The sequence below is a fragment of the Carassius carassius genome, chromosome 43 (genome assembly GCF_963082965.1).
Source record: "Carassius carassius chromosome 43, fCarCar2.1, whole genome shotgun sequence".
Lineage (NCBI taxonomy): Eukaryota > Metazoa > Chordata > Actinopteri > Cypriniformes > Cyprinidae > Carassius > Carassius carassius.
The window spans coordinates 17,260,433-17,286,488 of NC_081797.1; the positions used below are offsets into that span (position 1 = coordinate 17,260,433).

General features: G+C 40.3%; 1 protein-coding gene across 3 annotated transcripts in view; it reads left to right on the forward strand.

Moving 5' to 3' along the window:
- Nucleotides 1-26,056, forward strand: part of LOC132125246 (protein BANP) — a 62,301-nt gene that overhangs the window by 12,767 nt on the left and 23,478 nt on the right. For 2 of the 3 annotated variants that reach the window (XM_059536552.1, XM_059536553.1), the window contains 3 exons: nt 11,696-11,823; nt 19,962-20,033; nt 21,923-21,973. In XM_059536552.1, the coding sequence (XP_059392535.1) occupies nt 11,696-11,823; nt 19,962-20,033; nt 21,923-21,973 (251 nt within the window). The remainder of the gene's footprint in view (nt 1-11,695; nt 11,824-19,961; nt 20,034-21,922; nt 21,974-26,056) is intronic. The other variant, XM_059536554.1, reaches the window with a different exon arrangement.

The window sequence follows — 26,056 nt, forward strand, 5'->3', positions numbered from 1 at the left end:
TCTCTTGCCGAAACCTGTTTCTCCTAGATTTTGATGCTAAGTGTCTTGGTCGCAGCTGGTTTGTGTTCAGTTGAACATTAAACATATGCTGCGAGAGAGAACATGCAGTTGTCGTTTCATATGTTAGTTCGCTAACAAATTAGCAATGTATATAACCTCACATCCATTCGCGCGAAAGTCATGTGTGCGTGTGCACATGTGTTCATGTTTGTGTGCGAGTGAGAGACTCTGTGACTGATGTTTCCTCATCTAGCAGCTGGTTCTAATCTCAGGACAACGCCTCACGTCCTGTCCCTTCCTCTCAGAGATCCGCAGGCCTTGACCTTTGACCTGTTTCTGACTAACCCAAATATCCTGCATTGGTCTGTCACAATGGTCCATACACACTTACGATTTCTTCACCTCCTTCAGTCCAGCTGGAATAGGCCGCCCTGCGTGGTAAATTAAACTATTAGTTTATGAACAAGCCACCTGGTGCTCGGCCTTCTTTAAAACCAGAGCGTGAGGAACATGTGGTCTGTTGCTAATGCAAGGAACAAAGTGTTTCCATCTGAGGACTAAAATATCTTATTTTTGATGCGTAGGCATGGAGAAAATAAGCCGCACATCCTGTCATAGCTTGCAAAATTCTGTGTTTATTTTACAAAATATTTTAAAGCTGACATAATTTTTTTAAATACGTTAGTGTGTTCCATCAGTCTTAGTTTTAATTTTAGGTGGTTTTTGCTCTGTTAGTGCATTTCTTTTGAGTAAGTGAATGCTGCCATATGAACCTGGTACGCACCAAACAAGTGAACAGAGACTGCTGAAAAGAAGGGTCTTGGTCTGCTTCCAAACAAATTCTGGTGCGGTTCGAATGAAATATGAATGCAACATGGACCAAATACTTCTAAACAAACCAAAAACATGAAGTAAGGACATGATGCAACGAAATGCGACATGATTTGATGAAAGGAACAAGTGCACACTAGAGCTGAAACAGCTAATCGATTTAATCGATTAAAATCAATTATTAAATTAGTTGTCAACTAATTTTGTCATCGATTAGTTGCTAAATAACTTTTATTTGCCATAAGCGGCTCATTTTGTGCATATTTTAAATCTGCGGTGACCAAAGTGTGGCAGTAATGATCCACCGGAGGTTTTACTCAGCCAGTACAGCAGGAGAAGTAGCGAATAGCCAATAGCTGGCCTCATTTTATGTCACGTGGTTCCTGAACAGCGTCTCTGCGGCCTCCGTAGCATTCAGCGAGATGGAGTAGGCAGGTGGCAGTGGAGTAAGCTCGAAAAAGAAAAAAGCGGAAGATAAAACTAATCGAACTAAGTCATCCAAAGTGTGGGAGCACTTTACTTTGAGCCTTCAAAAAAAGAAGAGTAACCTGTAAACTCTGCACTACTGAACTGTTTAAGACTTTTATTTGTGCAGATTCTCCAGTACAAAGTTGTTTGCAAATGTTTAGTCGTAAAAGCTGATCAGTCTTGCAGCCTAATTATGACTGAATGAGAGAGGTAAATGTTTAAATGTATTTGAAATGCATTTTTTTTTCTAACTGTTCACTGCTCTTTTTCACACAGCAGGTTTTTTGTGTGTGTCCAATTTTTTCTCTGGACAACCTTCTGATGGATTTTACTTTAAAATGTGAGTTCCATTCAGGTTTCATGCCATTGGCACTTTATTCGAAGGATTGTTTACAATTTCACAGCATAAGCTATAAAGCTGTTTCCCAGGTATAAGCTGTGTGTATACAGGAAAAATAAAATGCAATGTTCTGCAATTTTATTCTGTTTTATTCTTATTCTTCTTGAAAATATGTTCTGAAAGATTCCTTAATAAGCTTTGTTCGGGATGTTAAACTACTTTAGGAGCCCTAAGTACTGCCATGGTGAAAACATTATTTGAAATCTCCTTGTGAAATTTGCTAGAATACATATGGGTCAGTGTTTTGATTGCAGAAGAGTTCGACAAAGGATTACTAACACATAATAAAACACATGTCCAGGTATATATTTGATGAGGATGTGACAATGCAAAATGGTTAAAATCTCTAAAAAGTCTATGTTGAATGTAGCCTGGTTAAAACCAGACCCTTTTCAGTTGAAACTGAGTTAGGGTCTGGCAAAGCCTATTAGACGTCTCGTTTCTAAAGGGGCGTCACCGACGGACCTCGTTCAAATGCCTCTGGGCGCAATTGGATAGACCTAAAACCAATCAGAGCGATGAAGGAGATGACGTATGCAGACTTGAAGGCTTCAAGTGTTGTTCTTTGCTCGGGTTTTAACGCAAAGTTAAAGTTTAAATCACTTAAAACAGACGCGATAGCAGTTTCGAACGAATGTTCCTCTGCAGCATCCATCTTTGTAATGTACAAAATCTGCTTTACCGTCGCTGCGCTGTTGTCATCGTGTAAACCCCGCCTCAACGTTTCTGATTGGTGCCGCGATTTCGGCGGCACAGAAAAGAGCTAGATAGACCTCTTTGCCAGACTATTCTGTAGAGAGAATTGAAATTCGCCGGAAGTAGTCTGGGTTTTCCCAGGCTATGTTGAATGATAAAGACCCTTTATTAATAATTTATCGTAAAAATAATCAACAGATTAATCGATTATCAAAATAATCATCAGTTGCAGCCCTAAACCACACCTTTTATAAACGTAATTCAACCCAACCAATCAGGTTATGAATGTATCACTATGCCTTTAGGTTTGGTATCTTTGGGTTTGCTGTAAAAAATGCTAATGTGAATGCTAAGCGGACCAGGACCATTTAAGGGAAACAGATCAATTTAGCTCAAAGGGAATCATTTAAGATTTTAAAGGGGAATTTGAACAGAATCACTGTTTCATGACTGATCACTGAGACGCCCTGCGATTCACTGAATGAGCCGTTTAACATCAAATCTGCACTGGATATTAATATCCAAACTATAGTGAAAACACTATCAATTAGCACAATAACAAGCTCGGCAGTTTAAGACATTAACTTGTAAGCACAAAACACAAGATACTTCTCTTTTCAATATGAATAAGTCTTTATTAGATAAATCTAAGACATATAAACTAATCTAACACATAAGCAGACGCACTCACAAATTCATACAAGTTGCATGAAGATAAAAAGTTAAGAAAGAATGTGTTTAAGCGAACGAAAATGTGGAATCCCAAGTTTACAACAATACGTAAAAATGGCATAGACATGAACAGCCATCAATCACTTAATTAACCCTCGCATTGAGTTCCTCAGTGAGGTTAAAATTATATTAGATACACCAGTATACACCTTTGTTTTTGTTGATGTTGATGCCGATGTTGCTGATTGGCTGGAAGTTCAGTAGTCGCTAAAGTGACGTCTTGGGAAGCCCATGGTTGGGCGTTGGCTGATGATGCGGAGTTGTGTGGACTGGTTGAAGTTGAACGGGCACTCGAAGTCAGACTCGAAGACATGGTGTTACAAAACTTTACTCAGAACACGAAACTCTCAAACGGAAAAGAAAAGAAACAAGTAAAAGAACAGAAGTAAAGTTTGACGAGACTAGGTGGTGTTTCTTCTCATGATGGCGAAGTAGCAGCAGGCGTGCAGGTCGAAGCACGCTGGAACCGCGCTCAAAGAACACTTACAGTGATGACTAAAAGCATGACTAAAAGCAACGCTACAAGCAAAAAGCTAAAAGCAGGCATGACTAATAGCAAAAGCAAAACGCAAGTTAAAAGCAGGCATGACTAATAGCAAAAGATAAGAAGCAAAGCTAAAAGCTAAATTTTGTGTTGTCCTGGGTATTTAAACTAGCCTTTTGGCCACACCTCAAATGTTGTCTTTACCAATTAGATATTGTCTTTGCTCGGGGTATCAGAAATCATATGTTATCATATCAAGCACGTGGTCCGAATTTTCCCACTCTTGCAGGGTCTAATTTTGGACATGATTCCTATAACAAGAAAATTATATATTTGACAAATAATTGATGGTCAGGACTGTTTCAAGCTAACATATTCAAACACATACATACTAAACATGAATATGTATCCTTAAGCTATCCAATAGTTATTAAAAGACGTACACAATAAGTGATTATAAACATGATAGTCAAATGTGTGGGTTACATATAAATGAATATGGAGTTAAGCAAGGGACTGATATTCATTTATAAGTCTTTTTGAGTACAATAAAAGACAGTTCTTCTGTCATTCTCTGACAAAAGATGTTCTCTGGGGACCAGAGGTTAAAAGGTCCCCTTAGGAATTTCAGTCTGGTTCTGCTAGGTGGGGGGAAAGTCAATCCAAGGATCTTGTTTATTACTCTCATGGGTTTACATGTGCTGGCCGGCGTTGCATCTTGATTACTTGCCCCAAATTTGACAATCTCTTCTCCTAATTGAAATTGTCAATAATTGTTCTAGTGCTGTTAATGTTGAAAGCTGTTCTGTGAAAGAGTTGGTTGGTTGGTTATCTTGCTTCTGGCACTGGGAATGATTTACAACCTCCTGTTGCCTTTCTGAGGAATTCGGCTCATGTTTCAACCACAGTCCTGATCGACTCTTTAATTTGTCTGGTTGGGGTCTGATACGCTACAACCAAATTTATCATTTTACTTTTTGGTCCGGACCAGATGAACCAAACAAACCAAACTACAACTGTGAACAAACTTTAAATCATGACTGTGAACTCGCATTTTGGCCAGGTATGTTTTGATGCCATTTTGTTTTCATATGACCTCCCTGTAATGCCTGTAGTAACATAGTGATTAGTAACAGCTATGATTCTGCTGTTCCACAAGCGCCACCTTCTGGCAGAGAGTGAATTTGCATATTCACTTATAGTCACATTTTACGCAGAACAGTGTAGTAAATGTTAACTGGCATACCAACAAGAAAAATGTTTAAATTGGACATCATCATCAGGAAGATAAAAAAAATAACACTTTAATTGATTTGGAGTTGTGAGGCCTAAAGTAATGCTGTAGCCCAGGGTCCTCTGGTTGACTTAAGGCCCCTTGTACAGATCTTTTGTTATTTTGAATATCTAATAAGCAGCAATATTTTGCACAGACAATATTTTGCTCAGTTTTTGTTCGCGCATATTGGCATACAATATTTATAAATGTGCAACAAGCACTAGGCCATGGACCTGATCAAATTCTGTGTTAAGTTCATAAATGGTGTTGTTGCCGATAGCCTTGTGGTCAGCGCGCTCACATACAGCACAGGGGCGTCATGAGTTCGAATCCCGATTTGAGGACTTTTCCCGATCCTGTCCCCCATTTCTCTCCCATTTTGCTCCCTGTCAGATCAGATCTGTCCTATCATATCCATAGTGAAAATGGCAAAAAAAGTCTTTAAGTTAATAAATAGTGTTGTTCTCTTACGAGAGTTCTCTCATACTGCGTCTTAGCTAAGACGCTACGGGAAAAGTCTCTTTTCACGAAATACTGAAGCAAAAAATTATCCTTAATTTTGAATTTTTGTAAAGCGCATTTGCAGCAGTACACAGCCATAGGCGAGACGGCTAGCTCGCTCATTGGCTGCTCTGCGGCAAGTGCACAGCCTATCGAGCGCAGGCTGATGCAATATCAGACCAATAAGGGCGCTCTGCGCCCTTCACGCCACTTTCCGCCGAAACGGGTGTGGCCCAACCCTATAAAAGGAGCTCGAAAAGGCTGACTCACCTGATTTTTCATCTCTTCAGCGAAGCTCACGCATCGCTGGATCACGAAGGAAGCAAGCACCGTCTGATAGGCATCTCAGCGGGACGAGCCACTTCTGAAGCTGCTGGCCTTCGCCGCCTTCCACTGCCGTTCCTGCTGCACTCTCCTTGTGCTCTCGCACATATCCTTTCAATTCTGTTATATCCAACTGTTCTTTATGCGTGTGTGTGTGTTCGCCCTGCGACACACACTCGTAAAAGAGCTTGCGTCTTTTTTAAGATGCCTTCCTGCGGCTCGTCAGAGCCCCACTCAGCGAGGGAGACCGGTACGTCATCTGTGTCTCCTGCCTGGGTGAAGATCATGCAGCGCTCGCGCTCGCTGACGGCGGATGCCCTCACTGCGAGCTGTTGCCATGGTGACTCTGAGGACTCGCTTGGCCTTTTCTCTGAGCCTGCATTCTCCGCTGCGCTGAGGAGCCGCACTCTGCTAGGGCTGGGCGAGCTCCGAGGATCTCGCGCCTTCTGCTCAGAAGCCCAGCAAACGAGCTGACATCGAGAAGGAGCCGAGGCGAGTGCTCACGCTGGCCGCGACGAGTCTCGGCCTCGAGTGGTCTGCACCAGCGACCCCCCCCTCTCGTTCCCGGCTGGATGGTAGTTTCCTTTCGGATGAGAGTACTTCTCAAAGCCCGCCTCATTTCTTCCTGAGCTTCACGAAGAGGTGGCAAAGGCTTGGAATGCTCCATATTCAGCGCAAACTCGTTCGTCTGTCTCACTAGCATTCTCCACACTGGATGACGCTAAAAACAGGAACTACCAGTCACTTTCCGCCGGTGGAACAGGCGATAGCGATGCACCTTTGTCCGCCCTCTGCTGGATGGCGGACGAAATCAAAACCACGGTCAAAACAGTTGAGCAGAGGGGCTGTAGAGCCTGTGTCTCAAGCTCAAAGCGAGGGGGGGCTGTACAGCAGATACTTTCTAGTGCCCAAGAGAGACTGGAATCTCAGGCCCATACTGGATCTAAGACAGCTGAACAAGGCATTGGTGAAACGCAGTTTCAGAATGCTTACAACCAGGAAGCTCCTCGCGCATATTCGCAGAGGAGACTGGTTCATGTCAATAGATCTGAAGGACGCGTATTTTCAAATACAGATGGCATCAAGTCACAGGCGATATTTGAGATTCGCCTTCGAGGGCCAGGCATACCAGTTTACAGTCCTGCCGTTCGGCTGGTCCGTAGCTCCTCGTACGTTTACGAGGTGCATGGACGCAGCGCTCGCTCCTCTCAGACTGGGAGGCATGCGAGTGCTGAACTATTTGGACGACTGGCTGATTCTGGCTCAATCACGAGCGGAGCTCAGACGATACTGTTTTGGGTTTAGCTCTGGATTCACGTTCCATGACGGCGCGGCTGTCACCACAGCGAGTTCTCTCCGCTGCGGCGCGACCGTTTCGCTCAGAGAATGTCAGAGGATGCTAGGTCTCATGGCCTCAACATCTCCGGTTCTGCAGTTGGGCCTGCTCCGCAAGCGCCCCCTGCAGTTCTGGCTGAAAGCGCGGGTATCTGGTCGACTGCGTCTCAAGATCAATCAGGGCTGCGTTACAGCCCTAAAACCCTGGACAGCAAACGACTGGTACCAATCAGGTGTAAGCCTGGGGACTTCCTCGAAAGTGAAGATGGTGTCGACGGATGCCTCCACTTCGGGGTGGGGAGCGCTGCTCGAGGGCAGACCATCCTTTGGCCTGTGGTCAGAACGGGAAAGGCTCCAACATATCAGCTGTCTGGAAATGCTGGCAGTGGAGAACGTGCTGACGCGCTTTTGTCTCCGTATAAAGGGACACCACGTCTCAGTCCGTTCGGACGACATGTCTGTGGTGTCCTACAGAAATCGCCAGGGCGGTCTCGGGTCCCGAAACCTGTGCAGGTTGGCAGAACGCCTCCTGGTTTGGGCTCAGCGCAACTTGTGCTCGCAGAGGGCAGTTCATGTGCCTGGGCTGCAGAATCTGGGTCCAGACAGGCTGTCCAGAAGCAACATTCCCACGGGCAAATGGCCTCTACACCCGCAAACAGTCCGGCTGTTGTGGGAGAGATTTGGCAGGGCGGAGGTGGGCCTCTTCGCGTCCCACGAAAATGCTCACTGCCCCGCGTTCTTTTCCAAGAAGTCACGGAGATGGCCGTGCTGCCCGCTTTATGCTTTCCCTCCCGTCTCCCTCCTTCCGCAGGTGATAGAACGGGTGAGAGAAACGAGATGTTCAATACTGCTTGTAAAAAAAAGACATCGCCCCGTGGCCAGTGCCGTTGAGGAGGGACCTCCTCTCGCAGGCCAGGGGCTTGATTTGGCACCCTCAACCGGAGTTGTGGTCCCTCCATGTGTGGGCGCTCAACGGTTACCCGCTGATCTCTCAGTGGGAGTGCTAAATACCATCGCTCAGGCTAGAGCTCCGTCGACACGACGGCTGTATGCCTCGAAGTAGTCGGTGTTCTCCAGCTGGTGCACGGCTCGGGGATGTTCACCCCTTAGTTGTGAGGTGACAGAGTTTCTCTCCTTCCTACAGGAGCTGTTGGATAAGGGCAGAGCCCCATCCACGCTCAAAGTTTATGTGGCGGCCGTCGCAGCGTTTTCTGAAACAGCGCTCGGTCAGTCAATAGGAAGGAACGATTTGGTCATCCGCTTCCTTAGAGGAGCTAGAAGGCTGAATCCTCCCAGACCTCCGTCAGTCCCTATATGGGACCTCGCGGCGGTTTTGGAGGCCATGAAGGGGGTCCCCCTTCTGAGCCTTTCCAATCGATTAGCCTCCAGCATCTGTCGTTCAAGACAGTATTCTTGTTGGCTCTCGCTTCAGTGAAGCGTGTGGGTGACCTGCACGCGCTCTCGGTGAGCCTGTCGTGCTTGGAGTTTGGGCCTAATGACTCGTTTCGGGCTCAGGTTATTGCCTTGTCTGCCCTGTCGGTGTCAGGAGAGGATGGAGACTCGAGTCTTCTTTGCCCTGTTAGGGTTTTAAGAGCTTATGTGTCTCGCTCCGCTGTCTTTCGACAGACTGAGCAGCTGTTTGTCTCGTTCAGTGGACGTTCCAAGGGAATGGCTGTTTCGAGACAGACTCTATCCAGATGGATAGTTGACGCCATAGCGTTAGCTTACGCTTCCAGGGGCCTTCAGTGCCCACTGGGCGTCAGAGCACACTCCACAAGGGGCGTCACCTCGTCGTGGGCGTGGTCTACTGGGATCTCCTTGCAGGATATATGTATGGCGGCAGGTTGGGCCTCGCCGTCTGCATTTATCAGGTTCTATAACCTGGAGGTTCCTGCCTTGCAAGCAAGGCTGCTGTCGGTATAGTCGAATCAGGGCCCTGATGGGAATTCTGAGTTCATGAGCATTATGCGCTGCCGACTGTTATATGGGCAGTATTGCGTAAGACCCACATTGCCACATTGGTCAGGCCTTGCCTCGACTGTGTGATGTTATATTGCCGCATCTACGGGTGCTGCTAGATATGGGACGGAGGGCCCCCCCCCTTTCCTGTCCTGGACTCCCTGTGAGTCCCTCGGGTGACTGTGCACTGTAAATCCTGGGCGTTGCTTCAGGTTTATTGGTGTGTGATCCCTGCGCGCACGGCGTTTTACATGGGGTTCCCGTAGCGTCTTAGCTAAGACGCAGTACGAGAGAACTCTCGTAAGAGAACGTACTCGGTTACTAACGTAACCTCGGTTCTCTCTAGAAGAGGGAACGAGTACTGCGTTCTCTGCTGTGCGTACGATTCACACTGGTTCGCTTCGGCGATGAAATAAATCAGGTGAGTCAGCCTTTTCGAGCTCCTTTTATAGGGTTGGGCCACACCCGTTTCGGCGGGAAGTGGCGTGAAGGGCGCGAAGCGCCCTTATTGGTCTGATATTGCATCAGCCTGCGCTCGATAGGCTGTGCACTTGCCGCAGAGCAGCCAATGAGCGAGCGAGCCGTCTCGCCTATGGCTGTGTACTGCTTCAAATGCGCTTTACAAAAATTCTAAATTAAGGATAATTTTTTGCTTCAGTATTTCGTGAAAACAGACTTTTCCCGTAGCGTCGTAGCTAAGACGCAGTACTCGTTCCCTCTTCTAAAGAGAACCGAGGTTACGTTAGTAACCGAGTACGTTTTGGTCAAACAACCATTTTTGTTTGCTTGTATTAAATCAAGAACTTAAAATTCTGTATTCTGTATTTTATGTTTCATGTTTTTAATCAAACAACCTTTGTTCGCACCACATTACACCTTACCAAGTTTTCAAACAGTTTTGCTGACTGTTAGATAATGATTCTGAATGTAAACTGGTGTCAAAACTGAATTGAACTGAAATCAAAAAGCTTCTTTATATTTAACAGTACGTAGCAACATCTTGGTCAAATGTTCTTTTGCCTGTGTTACCATACCATGTCTTCAAGCTAACTGCTAAACTGTGGATCCTTTTATGAACATTTAATGAGCAGAGACTTGTGTTTGCTTTCACTCTTTACCATGACATGCTAACCACATGTGATAGAAAAAGTTTTGACAACCTTCTCTATTCAACTTCTCTATTAAAATGGGATGTAAAAAAAAAAAAGGCCATTTATTAAATATGTAGGCATTTTTTGGTGGAATGGCCGTATTTGTTTGCATATGCTACTGTGTTTTCAGCATGTGCTCTAACCACAAGGCCATGGATCTGATTAAGCAGCACTCTTTTGCTCAAATGACCATTTTTGTTGCAAACATTCCTTTACCATATTTTAAAACATGGTTGCTAACAGCTACAACATGAATTTGAGAAATGTCTCCGTATTTAAATTAGAAGCTGTGATTTGGCATTTCTAAGCATGTATGCTCACCTTTATATCTTGGATCTGACAAAAGTTAAACTCTGACATATGTCAAACGACTAGCTTCATACACTTTACCATGTTTTTGATTTTCACTGTAGAATTAGCAAAGCTCTTTTATTTAATTCAACCAAATTCAGAATGTTTTAAGTTGAAGCATTTTCGTCAAACAACCATCTTCGAATACATTATCATTATGTGTTTTAGATTATGATTGTAGAATTATCAAAAAAGTTTTATTTAAAAACATTTGCTAACTTTACCATACCTTTGTTTGTTAGCATGTGTGCTAACTGACAGACAACAAATTCCAGAATTCAGTATGTTTATCAAGCCATAGCATTAGCATTTTCAACAACAATCTTCAGATGCATAAAACTGAATCCGGTTTACTTTTCATCCACAACCTTGGAAAGACCCAACGTAGTCTCAGGTCACATTGCACCAACAGTGCGGCATTGTCACATTCGGTGCCTTTCCCTCTAAGAAACGTTAGCCTGCTAATATGCCCTTCGCTATGATTTAAAATCACTCCCAACTTTGTTAATGAACACCCGCACCGTTTTTTCCATAGACGACTTGACGACTTTTAATCAGAAATGTGGTGAGTGTGTGTTTTAAGCATCTGGGCTGTTGTAGCATGTCATAATTCTCGTTGTTTAGACTGAGGGGATAGGTTTATGTACAGTTTTAGGGCACGAGAGCGTTTGGGCTGCTAGGTCGAGAGCCCTTGTTGAGTATTTTGAGATCGTTTACACGGTATAAACACGCTCTAATCTGGCAGATGCACTGGATCCCGTCCAGCAGCAGTCGGAAGGGATTTTCCTCAAGTTCAGGCTGTGTGTATGTTCTCTCCGTCTGTGAGAACCTTGTTTATCAAATGTTCTCTTCTGCATTTGTTCACGCTTGTTCACATTCGTACAAATATCGCAAGGGTATGTGACTTGTGGCCGTGTGAGTGAATGGGCATTTGTCTGATTGCACCGAAATCATGGTGGAGGACAGACAGTGGTCTCGCTCTTTATCTCTGTCCTACTGAAGTGTGTGTTGTGTGTGTGTGTGTGTGTGTGGGGGGGGGGGGGGGGGGGTGTTTGGCAGTTACAATGCAGCATCTTCTGTTATTGAAAGCAGTTGTTTGACACGGTTTGACCCAGTCTCTCTAGTTTCTGGTTTGACCCACATAGTTGGATTGTGTTATGAACTTGTTTATGTGTGTCCTCGAACAGATGGAGTGTCGGCCGCAGAGACGTCGGCTATCGAGACCTCTACCCAGCAGGCCTTGCACTACGCTCTGGCTGGAGGCGCACAGCAAGTCCAGATCCACCGCATAGGAGAAGACGGACAGGTGCAAGTTGTGAGTATCATCATATCATCATCCAAAGGCCAACTCACACAAATGTATATAAATATACTAGTGCTTAGGGCTGCACAATTAATCAAATTTCTAATCGCGATTACAATTATGGATGCCACAATTACTTAATCTTTCAAAGCGGCAGTTAATCTTTCAAAGTCCACTAATGTTATTCTGCGTACTTGAGATGCCTTTTTTCTTTCTTCGTGTTATTTTAAGGGTTTTTGCCATTAAGTGTTAGTATTGGTATAACACTATAATACCATTCATATTTTTACTTTTTTATCATTTAGAGAAGAAACCAATCCGATGTATATTTGACATTTGAGGTTTAATACTAAAGAAAAGCACTAAAAGTTTTTTTTAAGCTAGTGTTTTCAGCTTGTTTATTTTCATATAAATATACGGCATGCAGTTGCATCAAACTATGATATAAACATCATTCAATGTAAAATTACAAGTAATTGACAATTATGATTTTTGTCATAATCGTGCAGCCCTAATTGTGATGTCAAACGATTAATTGTGATTAATCACATCCAAAATAGATTTTGTTTACATAATATATGTGTATTTATTATATGTATATATAAAAGCACACACATACAGTATATATTTTGAAATTATTTACATGTATATATATTTATAATGTATATTTTATATAAATATATTTAATGTATAAACTAAATATTTTTTTTTAAATATGTATATGCATGTGTGTGTTTTTATATATACATAATAAATATACACAGTGCACATTCATATATTATGTAAACAGAAACTTTTATTTTGGATGCCATTAATCGTGATTAATAATTTAACATCACCGAAATATACATTAAACTGCATCACCATGAATCATGACTCAACTCTATCTATCTATCTATCTATCTATCTATCTATTAGGGCTGGGACAACGCGTCGAGGTCATCGATGACGTCGACGCAAAAAATACGTCGACGCAAAATATGCGCATCGATTCGTCGACCTGTTTTTATTTCTCTAAAAACGTTTGCAAAACGTTTACCTTATGTGCGCTGAATATACGCGATGGCCGGATCAACATTCTGTCCAACGTTATATAACCAATCCAGGGGTTTTTGTGCATTGATCTTTTTTTTTGGCGGCTGTCAAAGCCTTATTTGATCGGTGAGTGACAGTGACAGGGCGCGTACGAGAGAGAGCCCCGGCTGCGCGCGCACTCACAGTCTTCAAACTACACGAGCCCTTCTTGCTCTCTCCCTCCCTTGTGCATATTAATCAAAATCATTAAACACGATAGAAAAAGGGCGAAACACCAAAGTTTCACGCGCGCTCGCGCACTCACAGTCTTCAAACTACACGAGCGCTTCTTGCTCTCTCCCTCCCTTGTGCATATTAACCAAAATCATTAGACACGATAGAAAAAGGGCAGAACGCCAAAGTTTCACGTGGAGCATTCTGAGATTTTTTTTTCTCCATGACAGGCTGCTGGCTCCCACTGTTAATTTTTTTTTTTTTTTGTAAAAGCACTCTCTGTATTAGCTTAAAGCCCTCAAGTTTACATTTACATACTGTATTCTTTCAATTGCTCTAAAGTATTTTGGGTGGCCTTTTTTATTGAATACTAGACATCAAGTTGTTATTTTCATCTGAAAGAACTTCTTTTTTCAGTAAGCTAGGCCCTATGTGTTCAGTAAGCTTGTTTCAGTAAGCTATGTGTTTTCAAGGTTTCAAGGTTTTATTGAATGCTATCTCTATACAAGTGCAAAGTAATGCATTCTTAGTCAGTCTTTTATTTTGTAATTTTAAGAGCAATAAACATATATTGCAATGTTAAGGAATTGATGTTTTTTTTTCATTCACATATGTAAATCAACATGTATAAATTGTTAGTAGTCAATTAATGGGGAGATAATCGAAATCAAATCGGTCTGAAAAATTAATCGTTAGATTAATCGATGCATCGAAAAATAATCGCTAGATTAATCGTAAAAAAAATAAAAAAAATAATCGTTTATCCCAGCCCTACTATCTATCTATCTATCTATCTATCTATCTATCTATCTATCTATCTATCTATCTATCTATCTATCTATCTATCATTCTGTTGTTTGTTTGTTCATTTATTTGTTATAGATAGATAGAGAGATAGAGACTATATATTAAGGATTATTTGGAAAGAAAATCACAAGGGGTCCGGCAATTATTATTTGCAAGTTTTTAAATTTACCCAAAGCTAAAGTTCAGCAAAAACGTATTAATAACAGGGCTCCAAACTGCCCCAAAAACTGCATTTGCGACAAAAAATAAGAAATTGCGAGTTTTTTCTAACATGCAGTAGAAAAGTGCCATTACTTAATTCACTCAAAACTGAAAATTTGATGTTTATCTGCTGACCCCCAGGGCATCCAAGATGTAGGTTACTTTACTTCAAGAAGTAGCGTGAGGAGGCTTCTTCTTTTTCTTGCTTTATGGGGGATCGCAGACTTATAAGTGCATTACTGCCACCTATCTCTCAAATGGACCATTGACACTATCTACAATCTCAATTAGGAGTGTCAATGGTCCATTTGAGAGATAGGTGGCGGTAATGCACTTATAAGTCTGCGATCCCCCATAAAGCAAGAAGAAGAAGAAGCCTCCTCACGCTACTGCTTGATTATTTATTGTATGTTTTAGCCGTGATTCCCATCCACTTACATTATAAGACTGATAGACTGCAACGCTTTCAGTTAAAAATCTCAGTTTGTGTTCTGCTGAAGAAGTAAAATCACCTACATCTTGGATGCCCCGGGGGTCATCAGATAAACATCAAATTTTCATTTTTGTGTGCACTATCCCTTTAATTCCGGCATTTGCAAGACCACACATCTTGTAACAACGCATACATACCCATTCATCTCACATCTGTCTCAGCTGTGCAGGCAAACACATAAACACACTCAAACTGATCTCTCTGTACGATGGTCTGGGTCTCCCTGAACTCTGGTACTCAGAGGACAAGTCAATCCCCTGCAATCGTTTAATGGAGCTTTAACAGCAAATTTGCCGTTGTACCCAATCATGAGGACCTAAACATGATCTCTGACTCTCACAGCTGCGTTGAGGTCATCTCCACCTCAAAACACCATCCAAAACATGATCTGCATACATTGTGACAGCACAATGAAAACCCTGAATACACAATGTACAACCAGGAGAGTTAAATCTGCGGAGGAGTTCTTGGCATCACTGGACTCAGAAACAAATCTGTCATCTGTTGTTTGTGTAACATCTGCCTGAACCGAACCATTATAGTTGTACTCTCGGAGGCAACAACGCAGTGGTCAGCTTTTGTCAAGGCCTTCAGCTCCTTGAATGTTCAGTTTGTCATTTGCACATAATCGATAATTTTTGCCTGTCAGATACTGCAAACTGCGGTCACCCGCGGTTACGAGTCATCCAAAAATATTTTAATGATATTCGAGTCGCGTTCGGTCGGGTCGTTTGAATTAAAGATGCCAGTTAAACCTTTGTAATTTATTTAGTACTAGACACAATTTTGAAATACATAGGCCTACACTTTATTGGCTGAATAACTGGCGCGAATACAGTAACCACCTGTCCCGCTTTATGTTGTACTTTAAAGCAATTTTATCCTTTATCCCGCCTCACACAAATTGAGCATCTGTTCCGCTTTTTCATTCGACCCTGCCTGATAAATACACAGATACGTCCATAGGCGTACTGTTAACTTATGTCCAATAGTTCAGAGGAGAGCAATAAAAGCGTTAGTCGATAGGCTGAGTCGTACGTCAATCAAACTGTTGACTGGTGCACAAACGCCTCCTCAACATTCAACAAACTCAAATTGGAGCGCGAGCGCGCTGTTCGGTCAGGTTAAGAAGTCATGGCCAGTGTGGTCACGAAAAAGAGAAGATGCACTTTTAATAGCGAATGGGCCGCTACATACTCTTGGTTAAGACCTGTAGATGGCGAAGCAGAGAGAGATTTTAGCATTTTATGCAAAAGCAGTTTTTCTGTGGGACATGGTAGAGAATACGACGTGAGCGACATGGTGCATATGAGTACCACAGACAAAAAGCACATCATCAAGAAACATGCAATTCTGTGCAATCGTTTTTCAATAAACCAAATGACCCACAGGCTGACAAAGTTTCGGCAGCAGAAGTGTCTAGCGTTTATCATGTCGTACATCACACACATTCATATCGCTCTACCGAACAACAAGTTAGTCCCCGTAATTTTTCCAGATTCTGAAATAGCTAAGAAAAAAACTGTAGAAACTTTGGGTGATATTTTGGGTCAGGTAGTGTCTTAATCTTTTAGCCGGTGGGTTTAAAAAGAAATATAGGCAATATATTACAGAAAGCTTGAAATGTCTACTTTTAAACTAAAATATGCAAACCAAAATAAATAGGCTACTCTCTGATTATGTAATCCATATGAAATGTGCATTTCTCTCTGGTGTTCACGGCGAGTCTGCATTGTCAACTTTATCTTAGCAGCGACACAGAAAACACCAGTTTATTACTAAACAATTAAACGAGTCCTTTCTAATTTAAACACATTCATAATCATTACTTTAACTGGTTCTTTGTGGCAAGCCTTATGTGTGCGGTCCTAACGCTTATTATGCTGCAGGCTATAGTAGGGGTGTAACGGTACGCAAAAATCACGGTTCGGTACGTACCTCGGTTTTAAAGTGACGGTTCGGTTCATTTTCGGTACAGTAGGGGAAAGAAATGCAAACATTAAACTGCAGGTTGTTTATTACTAGAAACTTTTTTTTAACAATTAGTTTTTTTTTTTATACTTTTTTATAAAATATATATGAAATTAAAAAAGAATAAGAAATAAAATACTGCTTCAAAGTTCTCCACTAAATAAAATACTCTGTCTCAAACCAATATCATATAATAAAATATAATGAAAAATATAAATCAATAACTATGATTACAGTGCAGCATTACCAATCCCAGCTTGTAGGCCTGCTCATATTTAAAAAATATATATAACTTTTCCAAAGTGTAAAGTGCAGCATCAACAGTTTCAGTTTTTAGACCTGCTCAGATTTCGTTATTGCGTTGGACCGATCGGAATTAAGAGCAAAGGTCTGTTTAAATGCCGACGGGAGCTGCGTTTGAATTACAATCGTTTTTTTCCTAGTTGTAGTGATGTTCACACTCGCGTGATTCCTTCTGAAAACCTTAGGCCGGTGACACACTGGCATATTGCACCTGTCAAACATAGTCTATTTTGTGTCCTTTATCAGTAGGCTTTATATTTATGCTCAACATGAAGTATAGATATTGTTGTCGTGAAGACAAGATCCTGGTCTGTCAGCGGCCTCCCTCTATGTCATCTACAGATGCAGCAACACGCCAGCGCCACGTCAGGCACGATTCTGGTGTGTAAAGACACAGAAAACGCAAATCAGCCGTCACACAACTGACACGCAGCAGAAACGCCAAACTCACGCCACACAGACAGTGTGTCACCGGCCTTAGAATCAGCTGCAGGGCGGGATTTGCGCGGAACGCGGATACTTCCGCAAAATATTGCATTCGGTCATTCAGTACACACGTGCACCGTACCGAAAGCTCTGTACCGAAACGGTCCGGTACGAATACACGTAACAGTACACCCCTAGGCTATAGTCTATTTAATTAGTTAAATTAATATAAAGGGGCGACGCATTTACTACTTTTAAAAAATGCGGGTCAGGAAACGGGTCGGGTACAATATTCTTTTATTTTCTTTTTTTGCGGTCCGAGTTGCGGGCGGGTTAGTTGAAAACATCGGTCGGGTGTGGGTTGTTTATACATTGACTCGCGCATCACTGATATATATATATATATATATATATATATATATACATATATAAAAAACATTACCGTCTACAGCCACGAGGACGCGCTCTATATCTTCAGTGTAGACTACAGGAGAACTGAGCAGCATAGAGCGCCCTCTGGCGGCTGTAGACGGTCATGTTTTCTATTGGTTCATATCTCTTGGTTCATTTCTCTCGGTTCATGTCAAATTAATTTTGATAAATAATTCGCACCTGACTATAAGTCGCAGGACCAGCCAAACTATGAAAAAAAGTGCGACCTATAGTCCTAAAAATACGGTAATTGAATATTAAATAATATATACATATATTTCTAAGATTTTTAATTATTTGTTTTTTATTCATTATTCTATATAATTAATATTTTTCTGGACGTTGTGATTCATTGTCATTCAAAGGTTTGGGTAAGTAATAATCAGAGGTGGGTAGAGTACCCAAAAACTGTACTCAAGTAAAAGTAAAAGTACTTCTAGAAATATTTACTCAAGTAAAAGTAAAAGTACGAGTCTTGAATAGTTACTTGAGTAAGAGTAAAAGAGTATCGGGAAAAAAATCTACTCAAGTAGTTAGTTACTAGTTACTTTGGCTCATATATACTGAGCCTATTTTTATTTACATATAGAGATAAAATGTATGTAATGTATGTGTGCGTGTATAAACGTATATATTTCATCAGCCTTTACTCCAATTTATGTAATTTATTATAAAACCCTGTCTGTTTACTTAAGTAACAGATATAGGTGTCATGCCATAATATATTTTTAATATGACTGACTTTATATTAAATGTGAATTTAACATTGAAAGTTAATGTGATATAAATATTGCTACTAATCTTTCATTGTTCAGAAAGAGAGCAAATAACATTTACATTATTAAAGATCATTTTCACTCACAGTCTAGAGTTCAATCACTCTCAGAAACTCCCATTAAAATCACTGAAACTGTTAACACTGTGAAATCAATATCTTAATTAAAGATTCGTACACACATCTGCACTTTGTTGTTTCTGACGAGAGAATTCGCCAGAAAGAGGTATCCAGTCAGCGAGCGAGTGAAGGAAGCACCGGCATTTTAGCGATGACTCATCGGAACGCCTCTGATTGGCCAATGCTTTAATAAGCTCAAAAGAATCATGTGTGATTTGTTATAATGCGCAGTGCTGTAAAAACACATATCTCTTGACTCCCCTCTGTTATAAGCCACACAGGTACAACAAACTAATGTCACAGTGGTATCGAGTACTGTAATCGAATGTAGCCCAAGTTATACCTGTTAAACAGTAGACAGCACACGCGGTGTTCATCTAATAAAGATCTCCATCGCAAGCAAATAATAGCCTTTGCAGATTTGCTTTCTATTCAGTGCAGTTCCAGCCACGTTTTCAACGCTGCTGATGTTAAACGTTACAACTCTGAGTGAACCGCTTCAGACGCTCAGCGCGTGCGGCAGGGAACTGAACGACTCATTCAAACAGATTCATGAACCAATTCACTCGTTTGCCAATTGGTTTGATCAAGCCTTTGAACAGAATTGACTCAAAAGAATGAATCATTCGCGAATGAGCAACGCTCATTGTCAAGAGAAAAGTAGACGGCGCGTTTGGAACAAACTGAAGCATTTATAACATTTATTGCATTAAGATAAAGTAACGAGAGGAGCGTCGCCCACAGTAACGAAGTAAAAGTAAAAATTTTTCCCCAAAAATGTACTCAAGTAAGAGTATAAAGTACCCATCTTTAAATATACTCCGAAAAGTATTAGTTACCCCAAAAAATTACTCAAGTAAATGTAACGAAGTAAATGTAACTCATTACTACCCACCTCTGGTAATAATATATATATATATACATACACACACACACACACAGACACACATATATAGTATATATATGTAGTACTATATATTTTAAATATATAATATTTATATAAATTGTATTCAGCAAATATACATTAAATTGAAAGTGACAGCAAAGACATTTATTATGTTAAAAAAAAATTCCCATTTAAAAAGAAAAAAAAAAGATTTTTTTATTGAAGAATTATGTAATATAAAAAATGAAGTATTTTCAAATAGAAAAACATAATTTTAAATTGTAATTATATTTTACAATATTACTATTTTTATGTATTTTTGAGAAAATGTGTCTGGTGAACATGACATTAAAAATCTTCCAAAATATTTCAATCTTTTGACTGCTAATATATATTTTGTCTATATTTTAGCCTATTTATAACTTTTTGTGTTTGTCAAATAGCTTAATTGGAAATGACATTCGTCTGGGTTTCTTTTTTGTTCACAGATACCACAGGGACACCTCCACATTGCTCAGGTGCCACAGGGCGAACAGGTGCAGATCACACAGGACAGCGAGGTGAGCTTCGTTTCCTTTAGCTTTCTTGTTTTTCTTCATTCTCTCATTGTTCTTCTTCTTCTGAGGCTCTCCATCCCTCATTTGTGTTTCCCATATGAAGATCTCAAGGACCTCACCCCTATCCATAATTAATCCTGACCTGCCAGTTTTACTCTGATCTTTGGCAGAGAGATTTCTCTCAAGCACTCGTTTCTACGGCTCTTGAGTACTCCGTGTCCTAGATTTGAACAGGATTATGTAAAGGTATCTGCAAATATGTAAACATGATTTTGATCAGATCCATTCTTCATCCTGAGAGGAAGAGAGACGAGGGAGGAGAAGAGAATAATGTTCAAAAGCTCTTCCTGTGCTGGTCTATAAAAAAGAATTGATGATTGCCATAGACATTCAGTGCTCATTTTTTGGGGTAAATTCTCAGGAATATTGTTTGTTTTTAAGTCAAGAGCTTAGCAACAGTGTGCCACTTCATCCAACCTCCACTCCACAAAGACTGTCTTTGTAACATATTTGGCCCGCCTCATCAAAACCATTTATTTGAGAGCGTTTGTAAAGGAAATGAGCCATCATAAGATCATTTCCCTTTATCCAGATATTTGTCAGGTGTGTGTGTGTGTGTTAGTGTGTGTGTATGTGTTATATTCAGATGGAGAACATGATTGAAAGTTTGTTGTGGTGCAGCAGTTTTATCCCAGATGATAAACTGTGTGTTGTGTAACTGACACTTTCATCTTACATCAGCAAGATACAAAACAGGGACTGAAATTCTCTTTTAAATTAGAGAGTACATGTTTCTTTCTCAATAAATGGTCAATGAAAAACTTCAGATGCTGATCATCAACTTCAGTTGGTAAAACTATATATTTATGAACTGTTTCACTTTTTATTCATGTTCTACGAGGATTACAATATTTCAGCCCTGTTACTCAACTTTTTGGATCCTTGTTTTCTAGAAGTAAAGATTAAATAAAATTTAAATGAGAAGTAATGATTAAAAACACATGAAAAAACAATAAAAAATAATACAAAGTTAAAGAAACTATGCTGCAATGAGTAACAGGATTTCAAGTAACAGAGTTGCAAATTTAGAAAGCATTTTTCCTTACTCATTAGAGACTTTGGTAGTTTTGGGTTAATTGTTGGTTTATCATTATTGATAAACTTTGGAATATACGTTGGTTTGTTTGTTCTCTTCATACAATGTCTAGGGTAACAGGGTTGAATATATTTGCACTTTGCGTTTGCAAAACTCTGCAAAAATTCTACTTTACTCTGTGGGAAGGATTCGAATGCTGTTAATTTATTGTTGTGTCATTAAGAAAAATAAAAAATCCTGTGGTAACAAGGTTGTGTTGATGTTGAACAGAGCTGAATATTACAATTTTGGTACTTAAAATTAGTTTATAATTACAAATTGTTTACTTACATATGAATTGAATATAAATTCCACAGATTGTCTCAAAAATATGACCTGGTATATGATTATGAATTATTGAGTTGGTGGGAGAGGCCAAAATGATGATTTTAAGAATGAGGTTACAAACATTTAATGCTAGTTAATTATAAGTTAGATCATCTGTATTCTATCTAAAGCGCTGTTCACACAGAACACATTTTTGCATTCCAGTGCTTTGATTTCTATTGTTTTTCTTTTTAAATGTACATTTTTAATATTGTGCTTGACACGGTGTTATAAAAACATGTTAAAGTTCAAACTGAGACTTTCCCCCCTATTCCACCACTCATGTCTTGCATTTTTAAACACAAAAATCAATTACTGCATGAAAGTCCACTAATGCTTTTGCCAAAAATGTGAGCGATTAATCTGTACCTCATCCATGGAAACTGGCAGCTGCTGAAATTTTTATGTGTATGTCTTTTCTGTCTTGCAGGGCAATCTACAGATCCACCAAGTACATGTTGGGCAAGATGGCCAGGTAAATGTAGGTAACCTTTTACATGTTTTGGTCTGTGTTTGTGTGGCACTGTCTTTGTTTGTCCTCTCTCGTTTTTTTATTTGTTCTGAGAAAGTGATGTTTGGGACAGCGTGCACTTCCTGTTTCTCAGCTCACATCAAAGACGGACTCCAGATCAAACTGGGCTGAGAAGCAATAGAGGCCTGTGTGGAAATTCAGCTCATTTCACATACACACAAACACATTCTCAACGTCCAAATTTTGGATCATTACAGTAAACTAGATAAAAGTTTGAAATATTGCTCTGGCAACTGGCCATCTTTCCTTTAAAAAAATACAAATAAATTATTTCAGTAAACTTTCTTATTTCAAGGAACATTTTTTATGATATTAGTTATATAAAATAACCTGAACTTCGCATTCAGCATTGTAGTGGAATATTTGTCGAATTCCAAATAAAAATCCACATTCAAATTTTGTGTGTGCGTCAGGCAGCCATATCAGTGGCACACGAGATGCCATGACCATGTAGGTATCATGGCATTTGAATGCTTTTATTAGCCTATCCAATTGAACCCACTAGATGTGGTGCTGCTCATTCAAAATATTGCTGAAAAAGACAACATCAACGTGGAGAAGATCTATGGCAAAACTTTATCGCATTTTCTATAGGGGCATCTATCACCATTGTACTCGTGTGTCACATGTTTAAAAAGCCATGTAAAATTTCAGAAAAGTTCAACTTTTAAAAAACATTTCTCAAGACTTTATGGCAGAACAAACACTTCAAATACGGCTCACTTTTTCCCTCAGAAACTGAAAATCTAGGTTGTATTTTGCCATTAAGTTGGCATTATTGCTGTTTTATCAGCACTGTTTTTTCTAGCCTGTTTCCCAGTTCCAGCTTTTTAACACACTCATGCACCCATAACGTCCTCCATTATGGTGATAGTTTTCATCTGTACAGTAGCAATGAGTAAATGTTTGCATTTAAAAAAATATTCCTGGCAAATCTCCCTGATGATTGTTGATATGAGGGTGAATTTAGTCTCATAGTGCTAAAGTTTGCACGTACACAAAATACATGTTTCCTGAAATCTCTAACTGGCTAACATGCATTAGACGACATCTATCTGTGCATTCACGTGAATCGAACTAGGAAGAAGAAAGAGAGCAAAAGAAAATGTAATTAGCCCTAAAACAGCGCTCAGATGATTTGCCTGGACCTCTTCCACATCTCTCTCTGCATCAGGTCTTTTTATCCCTTCCAAGGATTTCTTCACTCTGGTCCCTCCTCCTCTTCCTCCATCTCCTTTCTTTTCATCTCCACGTGGAATGGTTCATCTGTCTTCGACTCATCTCCATCCTGTTAACAGCTGGAAGCCTGTCCCCCACTCAGCTGCAGGTCAGCAGAACCTCTGGCCAGCAGCACTGCAGTCCCCTTAAAGCTTTCAGTAGGGGCTATAAATGCTCTAAAAACACTTAATATAGAAGTGTTTACACAGTTATGGAAATTCTGTCGTCATTTACCCCGGTTCCAAACCCATTTGATTTTCTTTCTTCCAGAAAACACAGGAGAAATTTTGAAGAATGTCCTGGTCCCTCTTTTCCATACAAATACAACGAATGTGAAACAAACTTTCATGTCTCAAAAAAGATGCAAGAAAAAGCTGAGATAATCATTAAAGTTATCCATACGTCTCATGCATTGTTTTCTCAAATCACACGGTGGCTTGAATGAATCCTTCAGACTGGATTTTGTGAACTGGATCAACTGATTCATTAAAAAGTTCAGATTCCCATAAAATTTAGAGGACTTGGGATATAGTGCATGAGTCATATAGACCACTTTTATGATGCTTTGTGTTGTTTTTAATGCTTGAGAAATCCATTTTATTATAATTGCATGAAAAAGAGTGACCGGCACAGGTTGTCTTGTCTCAGTTTGTTTTGCAAAGCACAGAGGACATTCTGTTATGCATATGGACCACTTTTTGCCAAGGTAATTAATATTTATTGGCATTATTATAGAATGTCTTGGATTTGAAATAGTTCATACTAAAAGTAAAATGATGTCATTGTTTATTCACCCTGGTGTCAGTCCCAACGCGCATGGCTTACTTTCTATCAAGTAATTATCAAAAAAGTCCAAAAAAACATGAAAGTAGTCCATATAATCTGTGCACTATTTTTCAAGTCTTCTGAAGCCATTAAATGATTGAAATTTAGACCTTAGTCACTGAAAATCTTAACTGTAAAATTTAGTCAAGGTTGGATGTCAGTCAAATGTCTCTGTGACCAAACAGTCTTTACAGAATTATTTGATTTTAGAGCTGCAGCAACATAGGAACATTTGGAACATAGTCCACTTTTCATTTAGACATTATTTTATGTTTATTTATGTTTTAGGTGGTTTTCATTATAATTGGGGCTTGAAAGATGCAGCCTGTACAAACCTTGTTTTTCAAATGGTGTAAAGTTCCTTCTTTGTCTGGTTAAGCAGGCTATCTGAATTGCATTTGAGTTTTTACATCCCCATCTGGCCACCGTGTTCTCTCTGCTGTCAAGGAGAAGAGCCCATGATTTACAGGCTGTCTGTCTATATCAGCGTGCCATATCATTTAGCCCCTTTTCACTATCTAAACAAACACGCTCACAGCTGGCACATGAAAGCCTACCATGAGAGAAAGCGAAGTAGTGTTAACAGTGCATTAAATCAGTCAGTGACCTCTTATTTGATGCGCCCTCTCTTGCCCTCTGATCTGACTCCCACATCTACAGAGATCCAGAGTGAAAGATAAGGGAAGAACGTGAAAAGACAGAAGTCTGAGGAGATTTTGTTTTGGTTGGTACAGTTGGTTAGTTCCACATTGTGCTAGCAAATTCTTCAGACCAGACATTGCTGATGTTTATTACGGAAACCTCTCAGGTCTTGTGTTTTCTATGAACAAGAGTTCTTTATTTACTTCTCCTTTCACAAGGGGATGGTGTACAGCTGTGCAACCAGTTGGGGATCTGAACGGTGTTGCAGTAACTTCCTTGACCTATTTGACATAGGAAGGGGTAGGGAGAATGGAAGTAGGAAGGGGGAGTTTTGGCTCCTTTTGGCAAGTCCAGGTGCATTAGTTGATGTTTGGCAAGTACAATTGATATGTGAACAGCTCTGCAGAAGTGTGGTTTTATCTCAACCAAGAGTGTTTGCAGCCAAGTACTGCCTATTTTGACAAGAAAGGTAAAGTGAGCAACATAAATGGTATGTTTAGGGCTTTTGAAAATGAAAAAATAGAAATAAAGGAATGAATATCGCTACCAGTGTAGTCTGATTCAAGAACAAATTACTCTTAAGATGGTCATTGTAGTGAATCAATCAAAAAGACTGAAGAGGTGTTTACACAACAAAAAGCCGTTCATTTACTGAAAACACAATACTGCTGTAATTTCTGTGTAAACTACAAAAATGCAGGTTTGTGAAAAACGATGATGTCATGCGCTTAAGTATTACATATTCACATAGTGTTTCATTACAAAATTGACTACTGGCCTGGCATGCATAATATGATCATGGATCCGTGTGAATGGGGACCGTTTTGCAACATAATGCGAAAAACATGAAGGAAAAACATTTCCAATTTTTAGCATATTGTTTTGCAAACGCACCATTTGAGTCAGTCTGACGAATCCTTCACTGTATGAACTCACTAAAGCTGTTCAGTGAGTTCTGTGAGAGTTGTAATATGCATGGCAATGTTAATGTGTTTTATCTTGGTGGAAGAGATCTGGTTCTGCTGTGGCAGAGAAAGTACCGAGACTTGCTACTGCCAATACGTCCACTTTGAACATATAAGAAATACTGCTGCTACTTTGTATAAAACTTGAAATAACCCCCATATATTACATAAATGACATCACCCCATAACAGATATATACAGGTGGAGCTGGGGAAGGTGGAGGGTTTCTGAAACACTCCACAGCTGCTGCAGCATGCACTAGCCAAGTATTTGAATGATAAGCGGCATCTCATTGGCTGCTGATGTAAAAAGAAACCAGTCAGCTGCACCATGTAAATGATGATGATGTTATATCAGATTGAGGTCGAACCTATCGGCTTGC